We start from the raw sequence: 24,702 nt of genomic DNA on the forward strand, positions 1-24,702 counted from the left end.
GCGCGGACCCCGCGCTGCAGCGCGCTCGAGCGCCAGCGGCTCGGAAGCCCCGGCCCGGGCTCCGGGAGCCTCGGGGGCGGCCCCGCTGCGGCCGGAGCCCGCGCTCGCGCGCCAGCGCCGCCCTCCGCGCCCTCCCCTCTCAGGCTCCGCGGCCGGGGGAGCAGCCGCGGGAGGCCACGCAGCAGTGCCCTCGCCGGGACCCGCGGAGCCCCCAGTCCCGTCCCCACTCCGCTCCGCCGCGGGCGACCCCGGCCGCCGCCGCGAGCCCCGGCTCCTTCCTCACTTTTGCCTCTGCGCCCGCCCCTACCCCCCGGAGAATCCTCTGAGGCGTCGCGGCACGAGACCTCGCCGCCCGGGACCCGGCCGCCCTCGAGCGTCCCCGACCCCCACCCCACCGCTGCTCGGGCCGCCGGGGTCGGGGGACGGCCCCGGGGCCAGCCCGAGAGTCGCGCCCGCGGCGGCGGACTGCGGAGTTGTAAAGAACTCGGCGGCCGCAGTGGCCGGGCGGGGCAGGGCGCGCTCCGCCGCCGCCAAGGACACTGGAGTTTGCGAGTCCCCGCCCGCGCGGCGCCTCCCGCCCTCCCGCCGGGGCCCGCCGGACTCCCCGGGGCCGCCGAGGCGGGGCCGGGCGGCCGCCGAGCGAGAGGCGCGGCTCTCTCCCTCCTCCCCCCGCCTGCCTGCCTCTCCCCTCCCTTCCCTCCCTCCTCCCCGCCCTCCCCCACCCCCTGCTCCTTTTTCTGCTCCCCAAGTGAGCCCGGCGCGCGAGAGGCAGGCGGGGCGGCGCGGAGCAGGCAGCCCAGCGCGCTCGCCCACCGCCCGCTCGGCGCAGCTCCCCGCGGCCGCTCCTGTCGCCGCCGCCGGCGCGTCGGAGGGAGCCCAGCATGGCCGGGCCGGGCTCGCAGCGGCGCGCGTCCCGGGGGGCCTCGGCGCTCCTCGCCGCCGCGCTTCTCTACGCAGCGCTGGGGGCCGTGGTGCGCTCGGAGCAGCAGATCCCGCTCTCCGTGTAAGTGCCGGGTCGTGCGCCGCCCGGGGAGGCGACCCGGCCGCCCGCGACCCGCCGTGTCCAAGTTTGGGCGCCTGCAGGTGCGGCCGGGCAGGACCTGCCGCCGGCGTCGGCCTCGCCTTTCGCACCTGCCTTTCAGGACGGGCGTGGGGCGGCGAGGCTGGGGTGGGATGCTCTTGCCCCCTCGCTCGGGTTGGCGAGGGAGACCTGGAGAGGCTCACCTCAAGTGACACCTCCAACTTTGAAGCCTGTTTACCGAATCCAACTTCCACGGGCCGTTTATTTACTCCCTCTTTGCTATCTTGCCATCTCACTTCTTTTGGGGTGGGGGGATGGGTGGGTTTCTTCCGACTAGTATTTGCCAGGTGATCCCAGTTTGCGTGGTCCAGTTCTCGGGGAATTATTCACATAACCCCCAGTGATCTTTTTAGAGAGCTTGGGAGACTTTGCGCATTCTGAACTATGTGACCCCCCTCGGGCCCCCTCCTGCGTTGCGCTCTGCAGTTTGGTGCTGGCAGTTTCTACCCAGGCGCTTTTTCTATCTTTTTTTTTTTTTTTTTTCTCCCCCTCCAATGTTCTATCGCCCGGCTCCTTCAGCCACAGCTCCGTGTGTGCGTGCGTGTTGACTGTGACACGGGTGTTACATTTGCCCTTTCCCCCTGTAGGGTGAAGCTCTGGGCCTCGGCTTTTGGTGGGGAGATAAAATCCATTGCTGCTAAGTACTCTGGTTCCCAGCTTCTGCAAAAGGTAAGGTTTCTGTGGTGGCAGGAAGCGATGATTTTTCCAGCACAGAAAATGGAGGCAGATTTAGTTTTCCAAACAAACGTGAACCCCGAGGAGCAGCATCAGTTATCAGAGGTGTCTCTGATCCCCTCGTTTCTTGGCAATGAAGTGTGCAATGACTTCTCCCCACCAACTGGTTATTTTTAGATGACACTTGATTCTAAACACAAAGAAAAGCGGGATACTCACTGGCACTGTCCTGGCTAGGGCTCAGAAACTGAGTGTTTTTGCATGGCTCTCCTTCCAGTGCCGGTATTGCTGTTACAGTGTGAGGGCAGATGCTTCTCTGGCCAAAACATGCTAACTTCATCCAAGGGGCAGCGTCAGCGCCTGTTTTACGATGTCTTTCACCTTGCCTGCGTTGGAGACTGGGGTTCGGCGTGTCTGAGAAAGACGCTGCACTATTGTTTGTCATCCCTGCGGTTGTACAATCCCATTATTCCCCAATCATCTAGACCCACGGCTGGGATGCATTACATCATTACAGATAAGGAGAATGAATGTGGTTATCTTTCCACTCAGCTGCACTGCCGGGTAATAACCTATGAGAGTAGTCCACAAACTTAAGAAATTGGTCTGCGTCCATATAATTCTGGAGAGTAATGAGAATGGAGAATTGATTATTAGGCTTTTATCAGAAGCTGCATCAATTTTAATTCAAACAGGCAGTATTATGCTTAAAATTACCTTGTGAAATGTATGGTCCTTTGCCCTCCTCTCCAAGGAAGCAAAAGGAAAAATATAGGCTGGGAAGGAGAGATTACAGGGGTTAAAAGAATTTCAAGTTAACAAATCAACAGGATTAATCCAAGTATTCTCTCAAAGATAGAAAATAAAAATTGGCCTTTAGGGGATAATTCTCTGAAAATGGGTACAAACAGCTTAAATTGTCAAGTTAACTTTTAAGCATTTTTAAATGTGCTTTTTGGGCCAATGTAACATATGTGTTATGCATGCTGCCTGGTAACCAAGTACGTATTTTATTTATGGCATTCCGCTTCAGAGAGTAGCGTTTTTGGGGACATTATATGAAACAGTTTGTCACACGAAATCCGAATATCGTAATAAGGCATCAGCCCACAATGGAATGAGGGAAGTTATTCTTAAAAATTGCCAATAGTCATATTCTTTGAAACCGTGAAAAAATTGTTTGCTCAACTCCGCTATTTGGGGAAGGAATCCATTGAATTATAGGCAGTTGATAAAAACTTGAGGCTACGATGTGCCTTTATGGAAGATGATCATTTACATTCCTGTGACCCACCTCTCCGTTTATAGGAATTGCGTCTTTCCTAGCATTCTTTTAACCTGGACCAGTCTGTATTCTGCTTTGGCATTTTGCCTGCGTGTCAGATGTTTTATGTGGAAAGTTTTGGACTGTTGCACTGCGTGTGTTGCATTGGTAGTGTGTTTTCCTTATGCTTTTAAAGAAGAGAACGTTTTGTATAACTTTAAAGAAACATTTTTCATCTGCATGTTGTAGTGAGGTTGTACCAACTCTGAAAGTATCCCTTCAGAGCCTGTGAATGTTTTGTGTGTGTGTGTGTGTGTGTGTGTGTGTGTGTGTGTGTGCGCTTACATATCTTTTATCTCACGTTTTGTAGAAGCGCATGAGATACGCTTTTTCCTTCTCTCTGAAGTTAGCACGGGCACTCGCACTCACATACGTGCTGCACAAAAGCCCATCAGCCATATTATTGGCCACTCTATAATAGCAAATTGGAAACAGCCAAAATGCTTCTCTTACCTTCTCATCAGCATCCTTTCTGATATTGAATTCACAAGCCTAGCTCTGCTTTTGTCATGTTTGCAGCTTGACAATTGTGTAATTATATCCAGCTGTTTATGGCTTTGTTGTCATTTCTTGCTGTTGCCTGGCTTTTTGTAATCTGATGCGAGGGGAAGGTGGGGTGTTGCTTGCCATTGGGTTCCAGGGTGCATACCTGCTCTTGCATTTGGAATGCAGGCATCTGCTGAGGAGTCCTGAGATACCTATGGCTTTGGCTTGATAGGCAAGCACTTTCATGAACGATGGGCAGGCATGCCGGACAACTTGGGGGGCACTTTTGTAGGTACCTTTTGGTCATCTTGGCCCGTTACCTCCAAATATGACAGTGTTTTTTAAATTAGCAGAGAACATTGATTTTTGACAGTTCAGAGTATAGGAAGGTATAAGAAAGGTCTCAGGTGCTCAGAGTGTGGGAGGCATCAAATCTTTTGGAAAAGCAAGGAGACAGTTGCCTTTCTCTTGTTTATTTTCGAGTTTCTGCCCATGTGCGTGAAGAAACACTCTTCCAGTCAGAACTCTATGCATCCTCCCATCACGTCACTTCATCCTTAATAATGAAGATACTTTCAAAATGAGTTAAAAAAAAAAACTTGGCTGAAAAATGTGCGAACACTGTATTAAGGGTCTTCAAAGGTGACAATACTATGTTGCATAATGGACACTTTTGCATAATTACACTTTTAAGGCATGGACATTTGAACTTGGTTTTCAGTTAAGTGGGTATACTGTATACCAGTGTATAATTTTACATGCTCTGTGTCGTTTCTCTAGTTGACACTTCTTGTTGTGAATTAATGGAGTGTGTTCATTTTTAGAATGGGAGCTTAGTAATTTTTGCACTAGGGCAAAAACTTTACAAAACAGCTATTGTGAGTATAAGTTAAATAACAATTGGCCACTTATTTTAAGGTGTTTGGAGACTGGGAAAACTGCCATTTTGGTAAGGCTTTTATTAGATAATATAATTTGAGCTGGTAGTATTATCACTGACTTCATCAGCATAAATACAAGTATTTAACAATGTACTTCATTGTCACGGCTTCAAGAAAGAGAGTATGTCCTCAGTTGTTTCTATGTTTAATACCACGGCTTTTGCTACTTTAGCTTATGATAATATGGTAGGTATTCTCTGCCAGAATTTTCCTCTTTTTCTTCCCCCCTGCTTTTTGTCTTTGTTGAGCACAGGAATAGCAGCCTATTAGTTTTTTAAGAAGAGGATATTTTTGAGTTTATAAGATGCACTCATTGCGTTTTAGCAAAGTCGCGTGTTTTCAGTACCGAATGGAAGAACATGAGACTTGTATGTTGGGCCCAGAGTTAAGCTTGAGGGGTTTTACAGTTGTTACAGAACCATGGACCCCTGCAAGGGAAGTCGTGTCGTGCTGCTGCGGGTCCGTATCCTGCTGTCCTAAGCTGGCAGGTACTGTAGACGTTTCGATTCACTTCAACTTTTAATTAACTTTCCTATTTGACGTATTCATGCCGGTATTCAGCTGCCTCTATCTTGCTTCATTTTCCTCAAAGAATGCACATTGTTTGGGTTCTTTTGGAGAGGTATAGTTTTTTTACCTCTCTATTTGGGGATTCAGTGCGCAGCATTCCGGTGGGTCTGGTAACCTAGGCTGTTAAACTCGTGGGCTCCACACTCCGAACATCCACAATACAAGGTTTTAAAGTGGTGTGATTCTCATTTCATCCTCCTTAGGAAGAATGTGGTCGAGGCTGGGTTTTTCATTCTATTTAGTACTGCATTCAGACAATGCTATGTTTATGGGAATGAAGGGTTCCAATTACACTTTCTAGAATCGTGATGATAAGTACACAGCGGAAATACAGGTACGGTATGTCTCTGTCTTTAATGCGAGGAAAATAATTGACATTTACCTTGGATGCCTCATGCAGCGCTTACCAAACACGCACTTCTTGGAATGCGTGGCAAGGCTTTTGCGTCATCAACTATTTATTGAGAGGACGGCTTTAATACATAAACGTGATGTCTCTTTGCGCAAGACGGAGTCCGCAAAGTGAAAGGTTGGTTCTTTCACCCATTTTGATAGTTATGACTTTTCATCAGTGTGGAGATCGATGGACTTTTAAATAATTGAAAAGGAGGATTCACTTGTCAGGAATCGGGTAGGAAGCCTGACGCGTGTACAGATTGCTTTTTAGGTGGGGGGGGGGGTGCTACTTTGCTGAACATTTTTGTTGAGAAAACACAGTTGTTTGTCATTCTGCAAGATGAATGCATTCAGCCTCCACCGCCAGTGATTTAATTCCCAACGCCACTTCAGCTACTGGACTTTTCTCTGGCAGATTATTTTTAAAAGCCTTGAAATCTCAGAAATGACAGATTTCAGTCTTTCAGGACACTTTACTGGTTTCATTATCCCAGTCACCAGAACATTAGTGGAACAGGGTGAACCAGTTGCAAGTCAGTGATATCTTACCCACGCATGTATCTAACTGCATTTGTGAACTCACACACTGTCCTTTGCCCACCAGAGAAACTTCTTTTTGTATGGCTTTGCTAAATTTTTGTCTGAACTTCTTTTGTTCGTGTCTTTTTTCTTCTTCTACTTTCTCTCAAAATTTCTTTGCTGCCAGATAGATTTCTGCTTTGCCTTTTCTTTCATTAGGAGCCGCTGCAGCCCCTGTGGCTGGATTTGCAGATGCTGGTCAAAATGAAGGGAAACGAAAATATAGGCATTATTTTCTTGTCGGAGGCAAACTCAGATTTTTATTTCAGTGTGGTTATAATTTTGATCAATTACTATGGTGATCTCATGCTGGCTCTTTATTTCATTTTATGTTTTATCTTATTCTAATACCAGGGTGCTTTTAGGCAAGCACGCAAGTACCAAATCACCTAATAATTATGGAATCTGTGGGGCATGTGCAAGCACAGTTGGTGTGTCCATTTTGTGGTGAAGACCTAGCCATGTGTGAGGACGAACAAAAGTAAAAGAGATGTGGAATCATTACCCCAAGCACCTGCGGGCCCACCAGGTGTTTGGCTGTCCTGCAGCCTGGAGCACATGGTCCCAGGAGTGCAAGTTTGAGATTTGAGCCCTTTTCAGTCTTTGATTGATCCTCAGTTGGTGGTACCGCTCACACTTAGGTTGATCAATACATGACTTGGTGCGTTGGGCTTAAAGAAGCGTATGTTTTCACCAAGATCTTTTGTGTCCTGTCTGCCATTCATCCAGATTTACCATCATAGATGGCAACAAATGAACTTCTTCTTTGTCCGTGTTCATGTTGGTCAGGGGTCCTCCGTGTTTCGCAGTCACAGTGCTAATTGAAATGGTCCTCCTCGGTGGAGACCCACGGCATCTTCTAGACAGAGGCTCTGAACAGATTCTGTGCTCCCTGGGACGCTCTGCTCTGACTGGGATGTTTGCTGTGGCTGAGACAGAGAAAAGATGAAATAAATGCTGTAAATGCCAGCCTGTGAATTAGCATCTGAGATCCTTTTAATGCAACTTTTATACAAGAGACATAATGGCCTATGTTTTATCTCGAGTGATTGCAGTCATGCTATTGCGTATCATTCGGAAAGAGACAGAGTTCCCCACGTCAGGCTTCTGGAAACACTGGTGGAGTCTTTATCAGCCTTCTTTGGTCCATTAAACAAAAGTTAGCGTCTCCTTCGAGAGAAGGAAATGATATAGAGGAAGAGGAGGGCTGCTTGATTTCCTGTGATTTTCCTGAGTATTTAGTGACCAGCGGACTGAGGTGGTTGTTCCTGAAATGTAAAGCCAGTCTCAGAGACCCCTCTGTCTGGACCACAACCCCCCGCCTTGACAGATTAGGCATCTGCATCGCTGATTTTTTTTAGGGGATTTCTGTGTGTGTAGCCAGCATGTCTGCTTTTCAGAAGAAAGTTATTTTACGGATACAAACTATGAGAAGAGTCCAGTGTGTTACCAATAAATGGTAAACATTTCAGTGTCCATTTGCTTTGGACATCCACCACTCATTAGGTGCTCATTCCAAGGCTGTTTAAGGCATTAAATGTATAATGTGTATTAAATTTGTATGTTGCATACCTTCCTGGTTACCCCAAATCAAGATTATGGAAATAAACAGCTCAGAGGCCAAACTATTAATGGGCATTTCAAGGACATATTGGAAAGGAGAGCATTATCGTTTGACAAGAAATAGATGGCCATTTCTTTGTGCACTTCAGAGTGTTTATCTTGGCACCTGATATTGGAGAACAGTAGCCTCCGAAGGTTAAAAGAGCTGTTATCCATGTAAATGATCTGGACAGGCAAGCTGGGCAGGGCCGTAAGTGGCTGTGGGTTCACAGAGCAGACCTCTGGTTATCCGTTGTAGGTGAAGCCAGTTGATATTCAGGGCTCGCACATGTCATTACCATTACACTTATTAGCTTCGTGATGCGTGCATATGCCCGTGAAAATGGATGCTGCTTATCACAGATTGTGCCAGATGCCGCCTGCTGATGGAGAAGACCACTCTTGTCCTCTCGGGCTGCCAGAGAGTGTGGCTTGAGGGACCCCACCAGGGTGCTGGGACAGAGCCAGTCCAGCTGGCACCTGAGATCTTGTAGGCAGCTGGAAGCTGAGGATCTTCTGAGACCAGGACCAGCTACATAATTTGCAGGGCCCAATGTGCAAGGGAAATATGGGGCTCCTCCTTCAAACACTAAGAAGAATTTAAAGATGATGACAGCAGAGCATTAAAGCACAGGGCCTGTTGGGTGCTGGGTGTCCTCTACGGGGCAGGCCGTCCTCATTTCGGCTTTTTCTTTTCCCTGCTGGGTAGTTCGTCCTCTCAGCCTACTTGAACGTTCGCTCCCGCCACAGGCTAGAAGGTGTCCTTTGCCCGTCTTTGTTCATCCTCATAATAGGTGGAGAGCATGGAGCATTTTCAGAGACGCACTCCTTTGGAGATGCAGTGTTGGTAAAGGAAAGGTCACTGGCCTCGGAGCCCCGGCATTTGTCTTTTTATCTTTTCTGTAGGCGTTTCCTGAGTGGATTTGGGCAAATTGCTTAATCTCCTAGTAAAGACAGGTAGCGTCCACTCTGCAAGTACCGCATTCCAGGTATTGTGATAAGTACTTCACACGTGCCATCCGCCATCCCTAAGTTCTCCCAGTGACCAAATGAGTCAGGGACTACCATTCACCCCATTTTACAGATCTGGAGCTTGAGGTTTACTGAAGTTAAGCAGCCTTTCCAAGGTGATGGAGTGTGCTTACCTGGCCGCTGTGCTGGAGTTTCCCTTTGACCCTGTGTGACCTTTTTCAACCTCAGTTCTTGTTTGAAACAACTGTGGCTAATCCCTGTGCTTCTCCACCTCCTGGGTGTCTGGGAGGATTAAATGAGGTAACAGCTGAGAAGTTACTTCAGGAACTGAAAGCCTCGATAACAGCAGAGAAGACAGGTGTAGAGTCAGAGGGACTGGGATTGGAGTCCCAAATCTGCCATTTCCTAGCTGGGTTGCCTCGTAGTTTAACATTTCTGAACCTGTAGCCTCAAACGTGAAAGGAGACCAGCACCTTCTACGTTGTAGGCTGTAGTGAGGATTAAATGGAATAAAGTGCAAAAAACACTTAGCATGGTGCCTGGTATGTGAAAGCCTCCCGGCAGGGATTGGTTGAGGTCATGATTGGTTGCATGATATGAATAGAGGGTCTTCAGGTAACCTTCCCTGAGCATCCGTGGGGCCTGGCTCACAGATATGTGTGACTAAATGAGCAAGTGCACAAATGGGTGGGTGAGTGCTGGGTGCCAGCGTGTTGGCAGGTGATCCCACCTCCCACCTGACGGGGAGGAGCTTGTAGACCCCAGCAGGAGGAGGCGGGAGGAGACTATGTGGAGGCAGCCTCCCCCCCAGACATGCCCTCCTCTCCTTGAGGTCAGCTCTCTTCTCCCTGAGGGTCATGAGTGGAACCCCTCACACATCGGGCTTGAAGAACTGCCTCAGGGTCTCCCTGTTACCTTCTTCCTGGCTCACCCTGCTGTGGGGGCAGTGGGTCAGGCTGAGGAGTGGCTGCCTGTGCCCCAGTGTTCAGGGTGCGGCTAAAGCCATAGGAGAGCCCAGGCGCCCAGTGATCCCCTCGCTGGGGCGGGGCGGGGGGCACATCCAGGAGCCAGCCATGGACACTCATTGATCCGAATGCCCTCTCAGAGAGCATTCCAGGTATTTCCTCCCACCTGCTAGACTTCTCCCAACAGCTTCCTAGGTGGTGGCCCTGGAGACCAGCAGGGGACAGGGCACCTCACTGGGCAGGGGGGTCTTTCCTCCTGTCGGGACAGGGAGGTGCAGTGATGCATGGGGACTGCCATCTGCCACCAAGTCGCAGGAGGCACTGAAAGGCATTCTGTGTCCCTTGGCCCTTCCCACTGGCCCTGCCTGCCTATGTTTCAGAGCTTGCTTGGCGCATCCTGTTGTTGTGTTTGGCCTGTGAGCCTCTGCAGTCCTCTGCTGGTCTCCTTGAAGATGTTGAAGGAGTGACGCGGGCCACCCCGGTTTGTACAGACATAGGCACCAACACTTGGAAGTCATGGTGGGGGGGTGCTATTGTAGACGTGTAACTTTAGAAAATTGTTTATGCACGCAGCCCTTGTAACCAGCAGTGAAAATCAGTAAGAAGTCGGGCATGAAGGTGAACATGCAGAAGCTGTGGTAGTTCCCCTTGGGCCAGGTAGTTCAGAAAAGTGCCCAAGCACCATTCGTGCCCAGAAATGTTACAGAACATCAGAGTCTGACAGCACCAGCAGCTTCTTGAAATCCACCAAGGTCATAACCAGCTTAGGTAAACAGATGGTTGATGGGGGCTGGATAGGAAGGAGATGGACTTTTTTTTTCTTCTGAGTGTTCACGAGCCAAGCGTTCTTTGTATGAAAGCAGATCATGTAAGGCATCTGATGTGGTCCTTAGTTCTCCTGGAGGCGGCCCACCTTACTCCCTCTCCCAGGTGGGGCTTGTAGCTCAGGTGGCCACGCGGTGAGGCTGGGACTCACATGGGTTCATGTTGACCCCCCCAAGCCTTTGACTTTCCTTTACAACACATGCCGGCTGTGTGGGCTGATCCCACCTGAGCACACGCTTCGGCGGGGTCTGCAGGGCCACAGCAGGATGAGAAGGGCTGGGTAGGTGGGGATGCCAGAGGCCTCGTGTGTGCTTGGGTGGGGTTTCGAGATATTTGCTCTTTGGGCAGCGAGGCCAGGAAGGGCTCTCTGACCTCCAGCGTGGGCTGTGCCTTCCGTGGGACAGAAATGGTTCCTCGGGGAGCGTGGGCAGGGTTGGCTGGTCTGGCCCTGGCTGGCAGGGGGGAGGTGGCAGTGTCAGACACCTTAAGGCCTCTTCTCAGCCTGGAGGGCACAGCTGCCAAGGAAGAGAGTGACCTTGTGGGATCCCCAAGCAGGATGCAGTCTCAGCTAAGACAAGAGGACTGAGCAGTTCTGCCAAAACTGGGGAGCATTTACCTCCATGTTTTCCCTGAAAAGTCAAACCTGCTCTTCATCTCTTGGCTCAGGTCTCTAAATATGGCAAATGTGGTATCATACACTTACTGATTTGACATATTTTCCTGAGACTTTGGTGTTTTGCATTAAAATGGAGTGAAAGGTGTAATTGGCCTGTGGAATTGCCCTGAGTCTAGACCTTCCCCTGATGTAAACTTGACCCTGCATTTCCCTCTTGACAGCTGCTCACTCTTGGCTCCCAGGAGGGAGCCAAGTGTCTGGTTTTAGAAAAATCTAGATTTCTATTACGATGAGCTTGAGCAGCTGAAAAGAGATTTTTAAAAAGAGCACGGGCTTTGGAGCTGAATTCTGCTCTCCCAGTCACTAGTTTTACCTCCCTGGGCCTTTGGTTTGCTCACTGGCAAAACAGAACTAATAATAAAAGCACCTGTGTTATAGGCATTGGGGAGGATTGGATGCTATAACCCACACGAAGTGTTTGGAACAATATGTGGCACATGGGAAGCCTCACTTCCCTGGCTTCTCTTGTTTGTAGTGTCCCGCTTCATTTTTAATGAAGAGCAGGAGAGACTTCAGGAATTTTAGTCACTTTGACCCCATGATGAGTTCATAAAATTAAGACAGCATATGGCATACGCATTTAATGCAACAAAGGCACCATTGCAAACAAAAGCATTTATTATGTCCCCAGGGAGGTGGATTCCTTTTGATTTCTTTCCCAAATTCTTCTAATCTAGTCCCTCGTACAGTAAAGGTGGGAAGTTTTGGGACACAAGTTTGTTCTTGCTATAACATTGTACTGTAATTTGCAAAGCAAGGGGAGACCCAGAAACACCGGGCAGGGCTTTGGCTCTTTGTACCTGCACCATCCGTAATGCCTTTTCTATTGCGCCTTGTTGAGGCAGAGGCGGAAAAATAGTGTAAAAAGAACAATAGGTGTGGGAGGCAATAAATCCATTGGAAGTAGGTAGTCTTTGGCCACGAGTCATAACATACAGCTTTACTCTTAGCCTCCTACCACTTTCCATTATTGGTGAAATTTCTATTAACACAATATGATTACATTATGTGCAAACAGCTCAGTGGGCATAGGTTTTTGCCCCACTGACAGTCATGTGGCTTCTTGGATGGTAATGCTGAAGTTTGAATATTCTTTTTACTCAATTTTGGCCTGCGCCCCTGTCAGAATGCTGTGCTTTTGTACACCAGCACAGAGGACACTGTTTAAGGGACTCACTGTCAGGCAACCAGTCAAATGCACGCGTGTGTGTATGTGTGTGTGTGTGTGTGTGTGTTTGTGTGTGTGTGTTTTAATATACACGGGCTATTTCCCTGTGTAGATTAAAACTGGTGTCTACTTTAAAATCTCAAGATCTGTGGCCAAGTGTGAGTATTTCTGAATATTAGGAGTCACTTGGTCACCCTGAAATAAGATGTAATCCTCTCAGGAAAGGGCTCACAGCTCACTAATCTTTTGAAAGAAGCCAGCGATATACATTTGCCAGAACAGGAATTTCAAAAGTATGGAGCCACAGCTGGATTTTCTACTTAAATTGCAAGATTTTCAGTTTTTATGTGAAACAAATACCCTATGAATGTTAAAAATATATAGACTTGGAAAGAAATCAAGGGATTATTGATTGAAAACTTTTTTTAAAAAAAGGTTTATTTATTTATTTTAAGAGAGAGCGAGCGAGAGAGAGAGCGCGAGAGAGCACAAGTAGGGGAGAGGTAGAGAATCCCAAGCAGGCTCCACACAGTCAGTGCGGAGCTCCATGTGGGGCTTGAACTCAAGAACTGTAAGATCATGACCTGAGCTGAAGTTGGATGCTTAACCGACTTACAAGGGAGGCGGTTGGTCTTGGGAAGGCAGAAATGTGTTGGTGAAAGTCTGGATCTGAGTCAGGCTAATCCAGATTTGAATCCACTGCTACCACTGACTAATCATAGGACCCTGACGAGTCAGTCATCGAACCTCACTGTTCTTATCTGTCAAATGGGCACAATGGTCCTAACGTCTAGGGTGGAGTTGGGAAGTCCAAATGAGAAGATGTATACAAGATGCTTAGCAATAGTGGCTCACAGGAAGCGTTTGGAAAAGGTGGGCTGTTGTCACCATTCCCCAGGAGCTGCTCCCGCATACCTGGGCCTACTGGCTGCTGGAGATAGTGGTTTGTCCACTTGGGGGAGTGCTGATATCGGGACACTGGAGGCCTTATTCGGAGACCTCCATTGAAGCTGCTCACCGCTGAGCTCCACAAGGGTGTCTTAGAAAGTAATCATAATACTGACACAGGTGATTTGTATGTTGTGCCATGTGCTTCATTTGCATTATTTAATGCCTCACCACCACTCCTGGGGTCGGTTCCGTCACCACCTCCATTTTAGAGATGCAGAAGCCAAAACAGAGAGTGTAACTTTGCCCCAGGTTCCCCAGCTCCAAGTGGCAAAAGCAGGCTTAGAACTTGGGTCTTGTGAGTCCTGTTCAGGTGCATGGGCTGGGGCATCTGGGTATTTCTAGGACCAGCATGTTTTGGTCCTAGCCTGGTATTGGCTCATTCGGACAGTTGGTGGAAGCTTCTTCCTCATCCTTAATGTTTCCCCTTTGGAATTTTTAGTGGATGCATTGTTGTTTGCTTTCATAATACAGAATTTAAACAGGAGCAACAGGGGCGCCTGGGTGGCTCAGTCGGTTAAGCGTCCGACTTCGGCTCAGGTCATGATCTCATGGTCCGTGAGTTCGAGCCCCACGTCGGGCTCTCTGCTGACAGCTGGGAGCCTGGAGCCTGCTTCAGATTGTGTGTGTCCCTCTCTCTCTGCCCCTCCCCTGTTCATGGTCTGTCTCTCTCTGTCTCAAAAATAAATAAACGTTAAAAAAAATAAAAAAAAAAAAACATAAAAAGGAGCAACAATGAGGGAAGGGCCCAGTAAGCCTTCTAGCTTTCTACAGTTTCCTCTTTTATTATAATAACATGATGCTGCTTGTCTTTTGATTTCCTTTGAGGGTCAGCCTCCCCTCTCCACATCAGGTCTGACTCTTAAGAAACCTTTCTGAGAATCTTCATTGAATTTGGCTCAGTTTCCCTTTTTGTGTTCCCCATTATGGAAACGGATGATCCTGTGGAAGAGCCTGCTTGGGCTCCAGGACCCTGGTACGAGATGGATCTGGCTTGGAGCCCCAGCGTATCCCTTCTTTGCTTCACTTCTGGGCCTTGGGTTCCTTACCTGTAAAATGGGGTCATGGTGAGAATCAGCTGTGTTGGCATGTTCGCAGTTTTAGTGCCCAATAGATTTCACCTCCTTGGTTTTTGATGTGCTCATTCTTTGTCTATCTTTCCTGGGTGTTTGTTGGTGCTTCCCCCCTCCCCCCCCCCCCTCGGGGAAGGAACAGTTCTGTTTTTATGCTTGATTGACAACCAGCTTAAAGGCCACAGCCCTTAGACCCACTAGGGTCAGTTTTATTTTGCATAGAATGAGTCCGGAAGATCTGTTCATGCCCCTGGCAGCCCTGGGGATATGCAATATCCTGAGGATCCCTTATCTCTTCCTGTGGGGAGTGTCAAGAAGGAGGCAGGTAACTAGACCTTAAATTCTCCAAGGGCAGACTTGCTCTTTTTGATGGGAGAGGCACTTAGCACAGAGCTATCTTTAGGGTGGGGTTCAGGAGTTGTTGGCGGAATGTACAGATTAAACAAAGGAAGAACCTTGCCGGGCCTTTTTTTCTGGTGCTCACATGCTGGTGATCAGAATAAGAACACTGTTGAGCACAGGCCAAGAACTAGGTCCTTCACATCTCTTTCCCCATTTACTCTCTCGTACTGGGTTTTATGAATCCTCAGCATCAGGCATGGATGCCGCAAAAAGTCGGGGGCAGCCTCCTGGCTGCAGCAAGCCAGCTCGGAAGCCCTGCAAGCAGGTCCCTCGCCCACAGCCCTCTTGGTGCCAGCAGGCACTGCCAGACATCCGAGCCAGCTGGTCCTCACTTCTTCCAGCCTGCGACCCCCTCCTTGCCCCTGGGGAGCATCCCCGCCGCATCCCGAAAACACGGCCGTGTCTCGCCCAGAAGCCTCCTTACCAGGCTGAGGGGTCCCGGCACCTCTGCAGCGCCAAGCCGAGCAGCTGCGGCGGGAGGACCGCAGTGCCGGGCAGGAGCACCGCAGTGCCGGGCAGGAGCACCGCAGTGCCGGGCAGGAGCACCGCAGTGCCGGGCGGGTGCATGAAGAGCACCAAGCGAGACTGATGGGGCCTCCGCCGCAGCCGCCACCATCAACCTGGGGGAGGCAACTCGGCGAAGGCAATTAGGAAGCTGCTGCAGCTAATTCCATGAAGTGCTCGAATGCCACATTCCCAGTGACATTAGGGACAAATGTGAATTGTAATTTCTATCCCTTTCACCTTCTCCGAGGCCCTGCCGGTGTCAGGATGCTGCACAGTGTTTGCTGGGCTTGGTTTCTCCTCCTTGCAGGTTTTTATTTTGCATGTGTTTGTTTATTTGTTTGCCTATTCTTTATATCACTGGGACTGGGTTTCTGAGTGTGCATCGTGGGCGATCGGGAGCTTATTGTCCGCTGCATGTAACCGCAGCGTCCACAGGGCAGCATTACCCGCTCTCAGACGGCGTCCTGGCTGCAGCCTGCATGGCTGGTCCCCTCACCTCCCTGTACGAAGGCAAGGCACGGTGGGAGAGGCCAGACAGCCAGGCGGGGTTATTTGCATTTGCTTTTGAGTTCTGAAGGTGCAGTTGTCTGTTCTCGTCCCCAGGCCTGGCCCGTGGATATGCTGAAAGCTTGCACCAAGCACAGCCCCTCTGAGATTTAGGGGAACAGCTGGTTGGGAAGTGGGAATTAAATTACGTGGATTTAATGGAGGGGCAGTTTTGTCAGAAGATGTTAAGCTCCAGCCCACTTCCCCTAGTATCAGGTCCGACACTATTGCATTTCTCAGGCTTATAGAGGAGTTCCCGTCCAGCTCCTCCTGGGACATCACTCTGCGGGGAGGCTAGGAGGCTGCCTTGGGTGGTCTTTGCTCCTGTGTCACATCACACCTGGGATTTGCCGCGTGGCACGCATTGACCGTAATCTGACGCCTACCTCCTACCTTCATGCTGAGTCGGACTACTCAGAAGGGCATGAGCTCCAAGCTGTGTGTGTGTGTGGGGGGAGGGGGGGTGAGGGGGTGGGTTCCAAGCTTGGGGCACATCTTGGGGACCAGTCCCTCCAGCCCTGGGTGCTTGAGCCTGGTGGCATGGCCCATGTCACAGTGAATCCAGAATGGGCCAGGCCTGGAGCACTGGCGTTTTTACTGCCAGTTCGTATATTGATCAGAGCGTCGAGACCACAGAGGGAAGGAAGGCTCCACGTCCCACAGTGGGCTCCTTGGAGGATGGAGAGAGACAGCCTCTAGCCTCAGCCTGGCCCACGCCTGTCCAAGCCCCACTGCTGGACCCCGCAGGAAGCCTGTTCTTGTGCGGCCTCTCCTCTGATCCAGCCACGTGTAGGCCTGAATTTCACGTAGAGGAAATGTTCCCTTAGTGTGTCTGTGTTTAACTGCCCAAATATTTTGTCCCAGTGTATCATGGGGAACATTCCCCTTATTAGTACAATCTATGTTAAATGAAGGGAGTAGAAGACAGACAGTCAACAAAAGCGTTTATTCAGCATTGATAAACCCATCTGGAAACCCGAGACGTCAGCCTTCTCCTTTTCCACAATAGAGGTTCAACTGACCAATTGCTTTGTTTTGGGTAGAATATCTTGGTTTGGGAAAATCTTTAGCTGTCTTAACAGACTTACAAGAACACATTTGCTTTTGACCCAATGTTGGAAATGTTTTCTTCCTTCCTTCCCTCACTCCCTTCCTGCTTCGATAAACACCCATTGAATACGCAGTGAGGCGTGTGGAGTTGTGTTTGGTGCCACAATCCCTTTGCCACTGTGGCCACCTTTGCATCCTTTGGCCCTGTGTGCTTCGGTGACAGCACACTTCTTGCAGTCCCCAAACGCATCAGGCTGTGTCACGCCTCTGTGCCCATGCAACTCCCGCCGTCCACACTGCTGACCCCGTTGCCCTTGTCTGACTGCTGAGCCCTGCCTCTCGAGGAGGTCAGACTTCACGCTGAAATATCACCTGGGGAACTTATTAAAATGCATTATTCCAGTGTCCTACCCCAGAGATTTGGACTCAGTAAGCTCGACCCAGGGCCTTGGAATCTGCATTCTAGCAAACATCTTCGGTAATTCTGTTGTTGGTGGTCCAGAGACCGTGCTTTGAGAAATGCCCTTTGAATCCCACCCCTGGGAAGTCTTCTGGATTCCCGTAAAGAGACTGAATCATTCCCTCTCTTTCCTGCTGAGGGGAAATGTGCACATCTTCCTACCGTGGTTTGCTTAAGTGTCTGTGTGTGTGAAGTCTGTGCTCGGTCCCCGAACCCAGGCTTCCTCAGCGGGCATGGCATGAATGGAGATTTTCTCTGCAGTGGAGATGGGGACTTTAGAACAAGTCAGGGATTTTATCTTTTAAGTCAGAAGGTACCCAGGAGCACATCTGATTGTTGAAGCAGTTTGTTTAGAAATCACTCAGCAGAGTTGAAGTGGCCATTCTCCAATTTGTAAGATGGAGAGAAATTTGTTGACCTGTCACCGATGGCTTTTCTTCCTACCAAATAGGTTACCAGGACCTTTAACAGAAAATTGGTGAACATCAATATGAAAGATGCCGTCTGCTTTCCATAAAAGGCTGCTTCTCATCTCCCTGGTAAGAGAATTGCTCTCCCAGGGTCCTCTTGGGCACAAAACTGCATTTTTCCTAAGTCTGCAGCTTTCAGAGTTTTTGGACCGTGACCCAAAGAAAGAAATACATGGTTCAGTGCAACCATTGCACACGACTTAACATGTGCAACGCAAGTTTCATGCAACATTACTTAGCCTTCCTTGCTGTGCAACCTGGTCTATTGGACTGGACTCTGATTCTATTTTTCTCTTTTCTTTTATTTTCTTTTCTTTTCTTTTCTTTTCTTTTCTTTTCTTTTCTTTTCTTTTCTTTTCTTTTCTCTTTTCTTTTCTATCCTGTTGTATTCATTTGTAACCTACTATGCTCTTTCTATTCTATTCATTTTGGAAGGCTGGCTGTAACCAATACATTGATTTTACAGCCTAATAAATATGTTAAGAGAATAACAGTGCCCTCAGTGTTACTAGGGTAAATTACAGGCTGGTTCGTTTTCATGCTGGGAGGTGCAGCATTGAGTCTGGGACTAATGCTGCGTTTTCCGATAGTGGTAGATAAGGTTTATCAGCTATGCTAAGCTCTCTGTATAAATTTCATTTTACCTTCTCAACAATCCCATGAGACAGGTACTTTGATAGCCTCATTTTCTACATGAGGACACTTAGGTTCAGGGAGGTGAAGGGACTTGCCCAAGGTCACAGAGTTAGTAAGTGGTGGCATTGGTTCTTGAACTCAGGGCTGTCTGACTGTGATGCCTGTTCTTACCTGTTTGCATTTGCCTCTTCCTATTGCCAGCAGCCAGCTCAGTTGGTCACAGGTGTTACCATGTGGGCAGCCCAGCTAGAGGCGATATGTGGGTGGCATGATGGGGAGTGATGGGGAGGAAATGTGAGAGACAGGGAGGAGAGTGGAAGAGGCGGGTTTGGGAAGCATAGGGTGAGCCAAGTGGTCTTCAAAGCACCTGATATTTTACTTAGCACTTACGGAATTTACAAAGAGTTTGTCCATCTATGTTAGATGGGCCTCCTGCTCTTAGAGCATCCACTACATCTGGTATTTGTTATTGCACCTGCTGGCATTTATTTGCTTTCTCATCTCCTTCTCTGACCAGGTGTTGTCTTTCTGAGGCTGGGGATGATGCCTTGTCCTTGGCAAGGCCAGGACCTGGTCCTGGCAGATGCTCCATGAGTGTTTGGTGAATGGACAAGTGCATAGGGAGCTCTTGTGATTTAATCTTCACAATAGCCCATGAGTAGTATCCCATCCTCATACTGTATTTGAGAAAACAGAGCCCAAGATCATGAAGCGAGTGACGGAGAAGCAGGTAGAGGACCACCCCGTCCCCCAGATGCAGATGTGACTATTATGCTCATATTTGTGGAAGGTTGGTTTGGTTATTCTACCTCCTTCCAAGAATTTATCTTCCTACCATTTGGATCTGAGTTTTCTGAGCTGGGTTTCCTGTTTGTTCTTTTTTTTTTTTTTTTTTTTTAAATTTTTTCCCCTTTTGGTTATTTGGGTGTGATGTGGCTAGACTAGAGGGTCCCAGGGCCCTGCCTGGAAGTCTGAGTTCCAGATTCTAGCCCTGGCTCTGACACTGCTGAACTTGCAGACTTGGGGCAGCTTGTTGCTTTTCTCTGGGCCTGTATGCGACAGAGCTGGAGAGTCTCTCCGTGCTGAGACTCAGCCTGCTTCTAGGGGAGGGCAGACCTCACCTTGTCTCCCAGGATGCTCCACCATGAGCTGGGTGGCACTCTGTCCATGCTGTGCCAGGGTCTGTACATCCTACCGCCATCTGTCGCCCTGCCTCTGTCTGCAGCAGGTGCCTGTGGGAGGGGAGGGTGTGGAGGTACTCCTGGCCCCACCAGGGTACGCAGAGTCTAGCAGTGTCACCAGTTCACACCAGTGCAAAAATGATGTATTAGGTGTAGACGATGAGGCGGACTTGGCCCAGTGGCCGAGGGAAGACAGAGCAGCATCAATGTCAGAGGAGGCTAAAATGACATCCCATCCTGGTAAATTCTCCTGTCCACTTTTGCTAATGTATTTCCCAAGGGTTCTTGTACCACAGACTTGTTCTGAGAGTTGTATCAGGGAATGGAGTCATCTTTGAATATAAAAGGCAAAAATAAAAGGGACTAAAATATTTGACATATGATGAAATTCTGTGATATTTTAGACAGTGAGTAAATTGGCATTTATATAACCTGGTATACTCATTTCCCCTGATCCAGCCTCCCCTGAATGTTGACTTAATAACACGCCTGACTAGATGACGTTAATTGCTTTAAACTGCCAAATTAAAAGAAAAAAGAAAAAGCCAGCATTCATTCAACAAGTGTGCCGTGTTCTTTTCAGGCTGGAACCAGCAAAGAAGAGCTGAGGTCCTTTGGGGGAGGGAAGGCTGAGATGTAACCTGAGTAGCACAGGAAGGTGAACTTGCACATCCCAGAAACGCCGGCTGTTTGGGCCAGACGTAAGCAGTGGAGCTGAGTGTGAAGTTCATGGTGCCAGAAGCTACCTGTGGGTAGTATATGGCCTTGAACAGCTTTACATTTTCCTCTTCTGTAAGTGATCTCTATCTCACTGGACTGTCGTACAGATTTTTAAATTAGACCATGACTGTAAAATTTAGCTCAGTGTCTGGCAGCTGTAGGAATTCAGTGAAGGGCAGCCGCCATTGTTGTGATTCTTGCCTTCTTTGATTCGTACACCCACCTCCGAGGTTAGAGGTGCTGCTTCATTTAGAGGACGTTCATTCTCCAGAGCAAGACCTTTGGCTTCTTCATTGCTCTATTTTTGGTTCCTGTGATAGTCTGTATCAGTAAACATTTGTGGAATAAATGAATGAATGCAGGGGCTGAGAACTCTAAGGCTCAGAGAGATCAGCCAGATCATAAAAGACAGAACACAGATTCACACCTGGTCTGTTCTGTCCTCAGCCATGACCCTCAGCTAATGGGGGCTGTTGTTTCCTCATTTTAGTGTTACCTAAATTCCCAGGCAAAACACCATTTGTCCCCCGCTATCTGAAGGTGAGGTATGTGTGTGTGCGCATGTGTGTGTGTGCGCACGTGAACTTTCCAGGGTGGCATCTCAAGAAGAGAGGTCATATTAGATGTAGCCTCATGGTTGTGTTGAAACTAATTATTTGGTTAGTTTTCATTCTAGGGTAAAATGACAGGCTGGGTACCCTTTATCTCTTTTGGAAAAAAGCTGTTTAAAAGCTCTCGTGTTCTGAATTAGCTGCAAAGTCCCACTAGGATGTTGAAATAGCCTCTACCCATCAAGACCCCATTCAAAGTGCTTTTTCTAGGACTTGGGGAGAGAAAGCTTTCCCTGCTGATCTACCTATGTGTGTGTCATCTTTTTCATGTGTATTGCAGTGGTGACTTAGACCTCTCAGCTCACCCACCAAACCCTGCACACTCCCATTGCCATGGGCTATGAATCTTCACTGTGCACTGTCTTTCTTAGATCTGTTTTGTGGGCAAGATTGCTGGGTTGAGAGTGGAGGAGAAGGTGCAGCAGAAGGGCTGAAGAGTGAAGAGAGTCACTTTCTATTCTTTTTTGACAAGTCCTTGAATTCAGCCCTTGAATAGCGCAGTATAACTTTGAGAGATGACGGCTAGTACTGCTTTGCTTCTTGTGTGCCAGCTTTTAGTCCAGGATGTCAGAATACATCAATTACACGTTCTTTCTCCATTTCTCCATTTCACATGCAGGGAGGCGGTGGGGAGCATCTCCAGATAGCACACGTGGCTGCTTCGGGCCGTGGCTGGTCCCTGGCAGGAACACGAGGAAACAGTCATTCATTCATCAGTCATTTGTTCATTCATCATTCAACAGAACAGATATCTTGATACTCTGTTCTGGGTATGGTGCTGGCTTTGGGGATGTAGGACAAGAAAAATCAGATAGGCTGCACCTTCATGGAGATTACAGTCTAGTGCAGAAATTGGGTATTTCTCAAAGAATTAGACTACCACATGCAAGTCTCCCTGCGGTGCCATGGAGGTGTGCTGACAGCATGTGACTTAAAGCCCTGCTTTGGCTCAGGGTCTGAGGAGGCTTTGCAAAGGGAGGGGCTTCAGCTGAGACTTGAGGGCTGGCAGGAATTCATAATCGAGGGCTGGCTGGATCCTTTGTGATGCTTCTTCACCTGTCCTGGCCCAGCCATACCCTCACCACCCAAGTACACGCACCCATGAGCTCCTTAAACGTGAGTTCTGGGTCTCAGAAACCCATCCCATGCTTTCTTCTTGGCCTTTGCTTTACTTGTTCCCACTGCCATAAACTCCTATTCTTGTCCCTCCAGCTGCTTGTTGAATTCTCAGTCTTCACAGCCTAGTTTCTTAATCCAGCAACCAACCTTTGAGCTTCTGCTATGCCAGGGGCTCTGTGCTGGACCCTCAGTTGCTACTGCCTTCGGGGCAGCCTTTCCCAATCTCTGTCCTCGTTTGCCATTTGTATGTCACTTGTGGTTATCAGAGTTGAGTTGGTTTCTAATTACTGCTTTGCCATCACTATAAGCTCTTCTGCCCAGCTCCACGGGCTTTATGAGGGCCTCCTGTCTTTCTCATCCTCGTTTTCCTTGTGGCTTCCCAGGGCAAAGCCTTGTGATGGTGGTGGTGATGATGACAACTCACTGATGCTCTTGAACATTCACCACAAGCCAGACAGCATTCAGAACACCTAATACATCCTGACGTATCCAGTCCTCGCAATAACCCTGTATGCAAGCTACTCCATCATTATCTCTGTTTAACCAATGAAGAAAACTGAGACACAGAGACTATTAAGTAATCTTCCCAAAGTTACTTGGCTAGGAAGTGATAGGGCCCCACTGCTCTGCATCTCCTTCCTGGCATGGCCTGCACCTGGCAGGTTGCACAGTGAGCTGACTGTGCTAGTTAGTGACAGGTACAATGTGCCCTTCTCCCAGAGTGTTTGTACGAGGATAGTGATCCTGAGTGATAAAGAACCAGCTGGCTAATACTGGTATCCTGGGTACCATGGGAAGCCAGTCATGACTAGATTTCTGTGCTCCAGAATTTGTTCCCGTCACAGGAAGTAGGGAGCAAAGCTGATACATGTGCCTGTCGTGCCTGCAGTCCTGCCGGGCTCTGGCCAGATTCTTTTCCCCTAGCTGCTTTTCTTCCCAGGATTGAAGAAGTCCCTAGACCAGACCCAGCTGTTGGGTGGGTGACTGCTCCTCAACAGAAGTGCCCTCAACAGTTTACTATTACAGGTGCAGATCCTTTGCACAACCACACAGGCTTCAAAAGGTGCCAGAGACAGGAGTTTCCTTCCACTGCAACGTTCAAGCCTTGATCCTGGATGACTACCTAGGAAGAAATAATATCTATGACAAGCTGTCACTTTTTAAATTACAAAGCGTTGTTGAGGTGCCTGGATGGCTCAGTCGGTTAGGCGTCTGACTTCGGCTCAGGTCATGATCTCATGATTCATGAGTTCAAGCCCCACGTCAAGCTCTGTGCTGACAGATTGGAGCCTGGAGCCTGCTTTGGAGTCTGTGTCTCACTCTTGCTGTGTCCCTCCCCTGCTTGTGCTCTGTCTCTCTCTCTCTCTCTCTCTCTCTCAAAAAATAAATAAATAAAACATTAAAAAATTGTTTAAATTACAAAATGTTGTCTATTTACTGTGGACATTTTTTGAAGTACAGATAAAGAACAATTATAAACAACTGCTATTCCAGTGTGATCAGTGTTAATATTTGGGTGCATTTATTCTAACCTGTCTTCCTTTGAATATGTGTGTATGTGCCTGTATGCATATATGCTTTATGTAAATGGTATCATATTATATGAACTATTTTATAATGGCAAGACATTTCCAAGCGGATTCAGGCAGGGTAGGGCCACTTACAATGATTCTCTCCCTATGAAAAATCAAATCCATTCTCTTCTTTGAAAAATTGGAAAGTACCGAATGACATAATAGATACAAGAATAACCACATTAAAATTTTTTAGCATTTCTTTTGGGCTGCTTGAAATTAGAATTAAACTGTAGCTATGAAGTTACTTATTTTTCTCCTAACTTTAAGGCAGGAACATGTCCTCTTATAATTTAGCATTCTTCAAAGTGATTTGTTTTCCCTCTACAAAACATTTTGTCATGTGAATGTGGGGTGACTTATGTTACCTTCCCCTTATTCCAACGAGGAGGCTTTCCAACACAGGTTTTACCCCAGCATAAACAGTGCTTTGATGAACATCCCTGTCTGTCCGTCTGTCCCACTCCTAGTTATGCCCTTGGAGCCATCCTTTCGGGGCGGGGGGGCAGTCACTGTACCAGAGAGCATGAGCTTTGTTAGCACTCTCTCTTGCTGATGCTGTGTGTGTGTGTGCGTGTGTGTGTGTGCGCGCGTGCGTGCGTGCGTGCTTGCTTGCTTGCTTGTGTGTATTCGCGTGTGTATGTGTGCCTGTGCTTATTTGCCCTCTTGTTTTCCCATAGCACCCAGCTCTGTCCTATGCTCAGGCTTGCCTGGGAGATCAGATGGCATCAGTTGGACTAAATGACCTTTATTTTTCCCTCCATGTGCAGGACAGTCGACATGGGGCTCAAAGCAAGGCTCTGCGGTCAGGCATACTTGGGTTCAAATTGAGCTCTGCCACTTACTGGGTGTGTGGGCTTGAGCAAGTTATCCAGCCACCCTGAGTTTCAGTTTACTAAGAGAAAAATAATATCCACTTATTAGAGTTACCACGCGGGTTAAGTAAAATAATATGTGTCAGGTGCTCAGCACATAGAAAGGACTCTGTAATGACAAATGTCATTTTTATTATTTTTACTATTTATTCTAATCGTCACACTTTGACTACAGGAATTTGATTCATTTTAGAAACTGTTATTCTTACAAATAGAGCTTTAAAACGTCCCAGAGTTGTACGCGTGTTTTAGCTACTCTCTGTGTGGTGT

General features: G+C 48.4%; 1 protein-coding gene across 1 annotated transcript in view; it reads left to right on the top strand.

Moving 5' to 3' along the window:
• Positions 1–881: 881 nt before the first annotated feature.
• The window catches only part of CACNA2D3 (calcium voltage-gated channel auxiliary subunit alpha2delta 3), an 859,990-nt gene continuing 836,169 nt past the window's right edge, over positions 882–24,702 (top strand). Inside the window, exons 1-2 of the mRNA XM_042929688.1 lie at positions 882–1,003; positions 1,669–1,750. Coding sequence (XP_042785622.1) covers positions 882–1,003; positions 1,669–1,750 — 204 coding nt within the window. The remainder of the gene's footprint in view (positions 1,004–1,668; positions 1,751–24,702) is intronic.

Source organism: Panthera leo, chromosome A2 (genome assembly GCF_018350215.1).
Source record: "Panthera leo isolate Ple1 chromosome A2, P.leo_Ple1_pat1.1, whole genome shotgun sequence".
NCBI lineage: Eukaryota > Metazoa > Chordata > Mammalia > Carnivora > Felidae > Panthera > Panthera leo.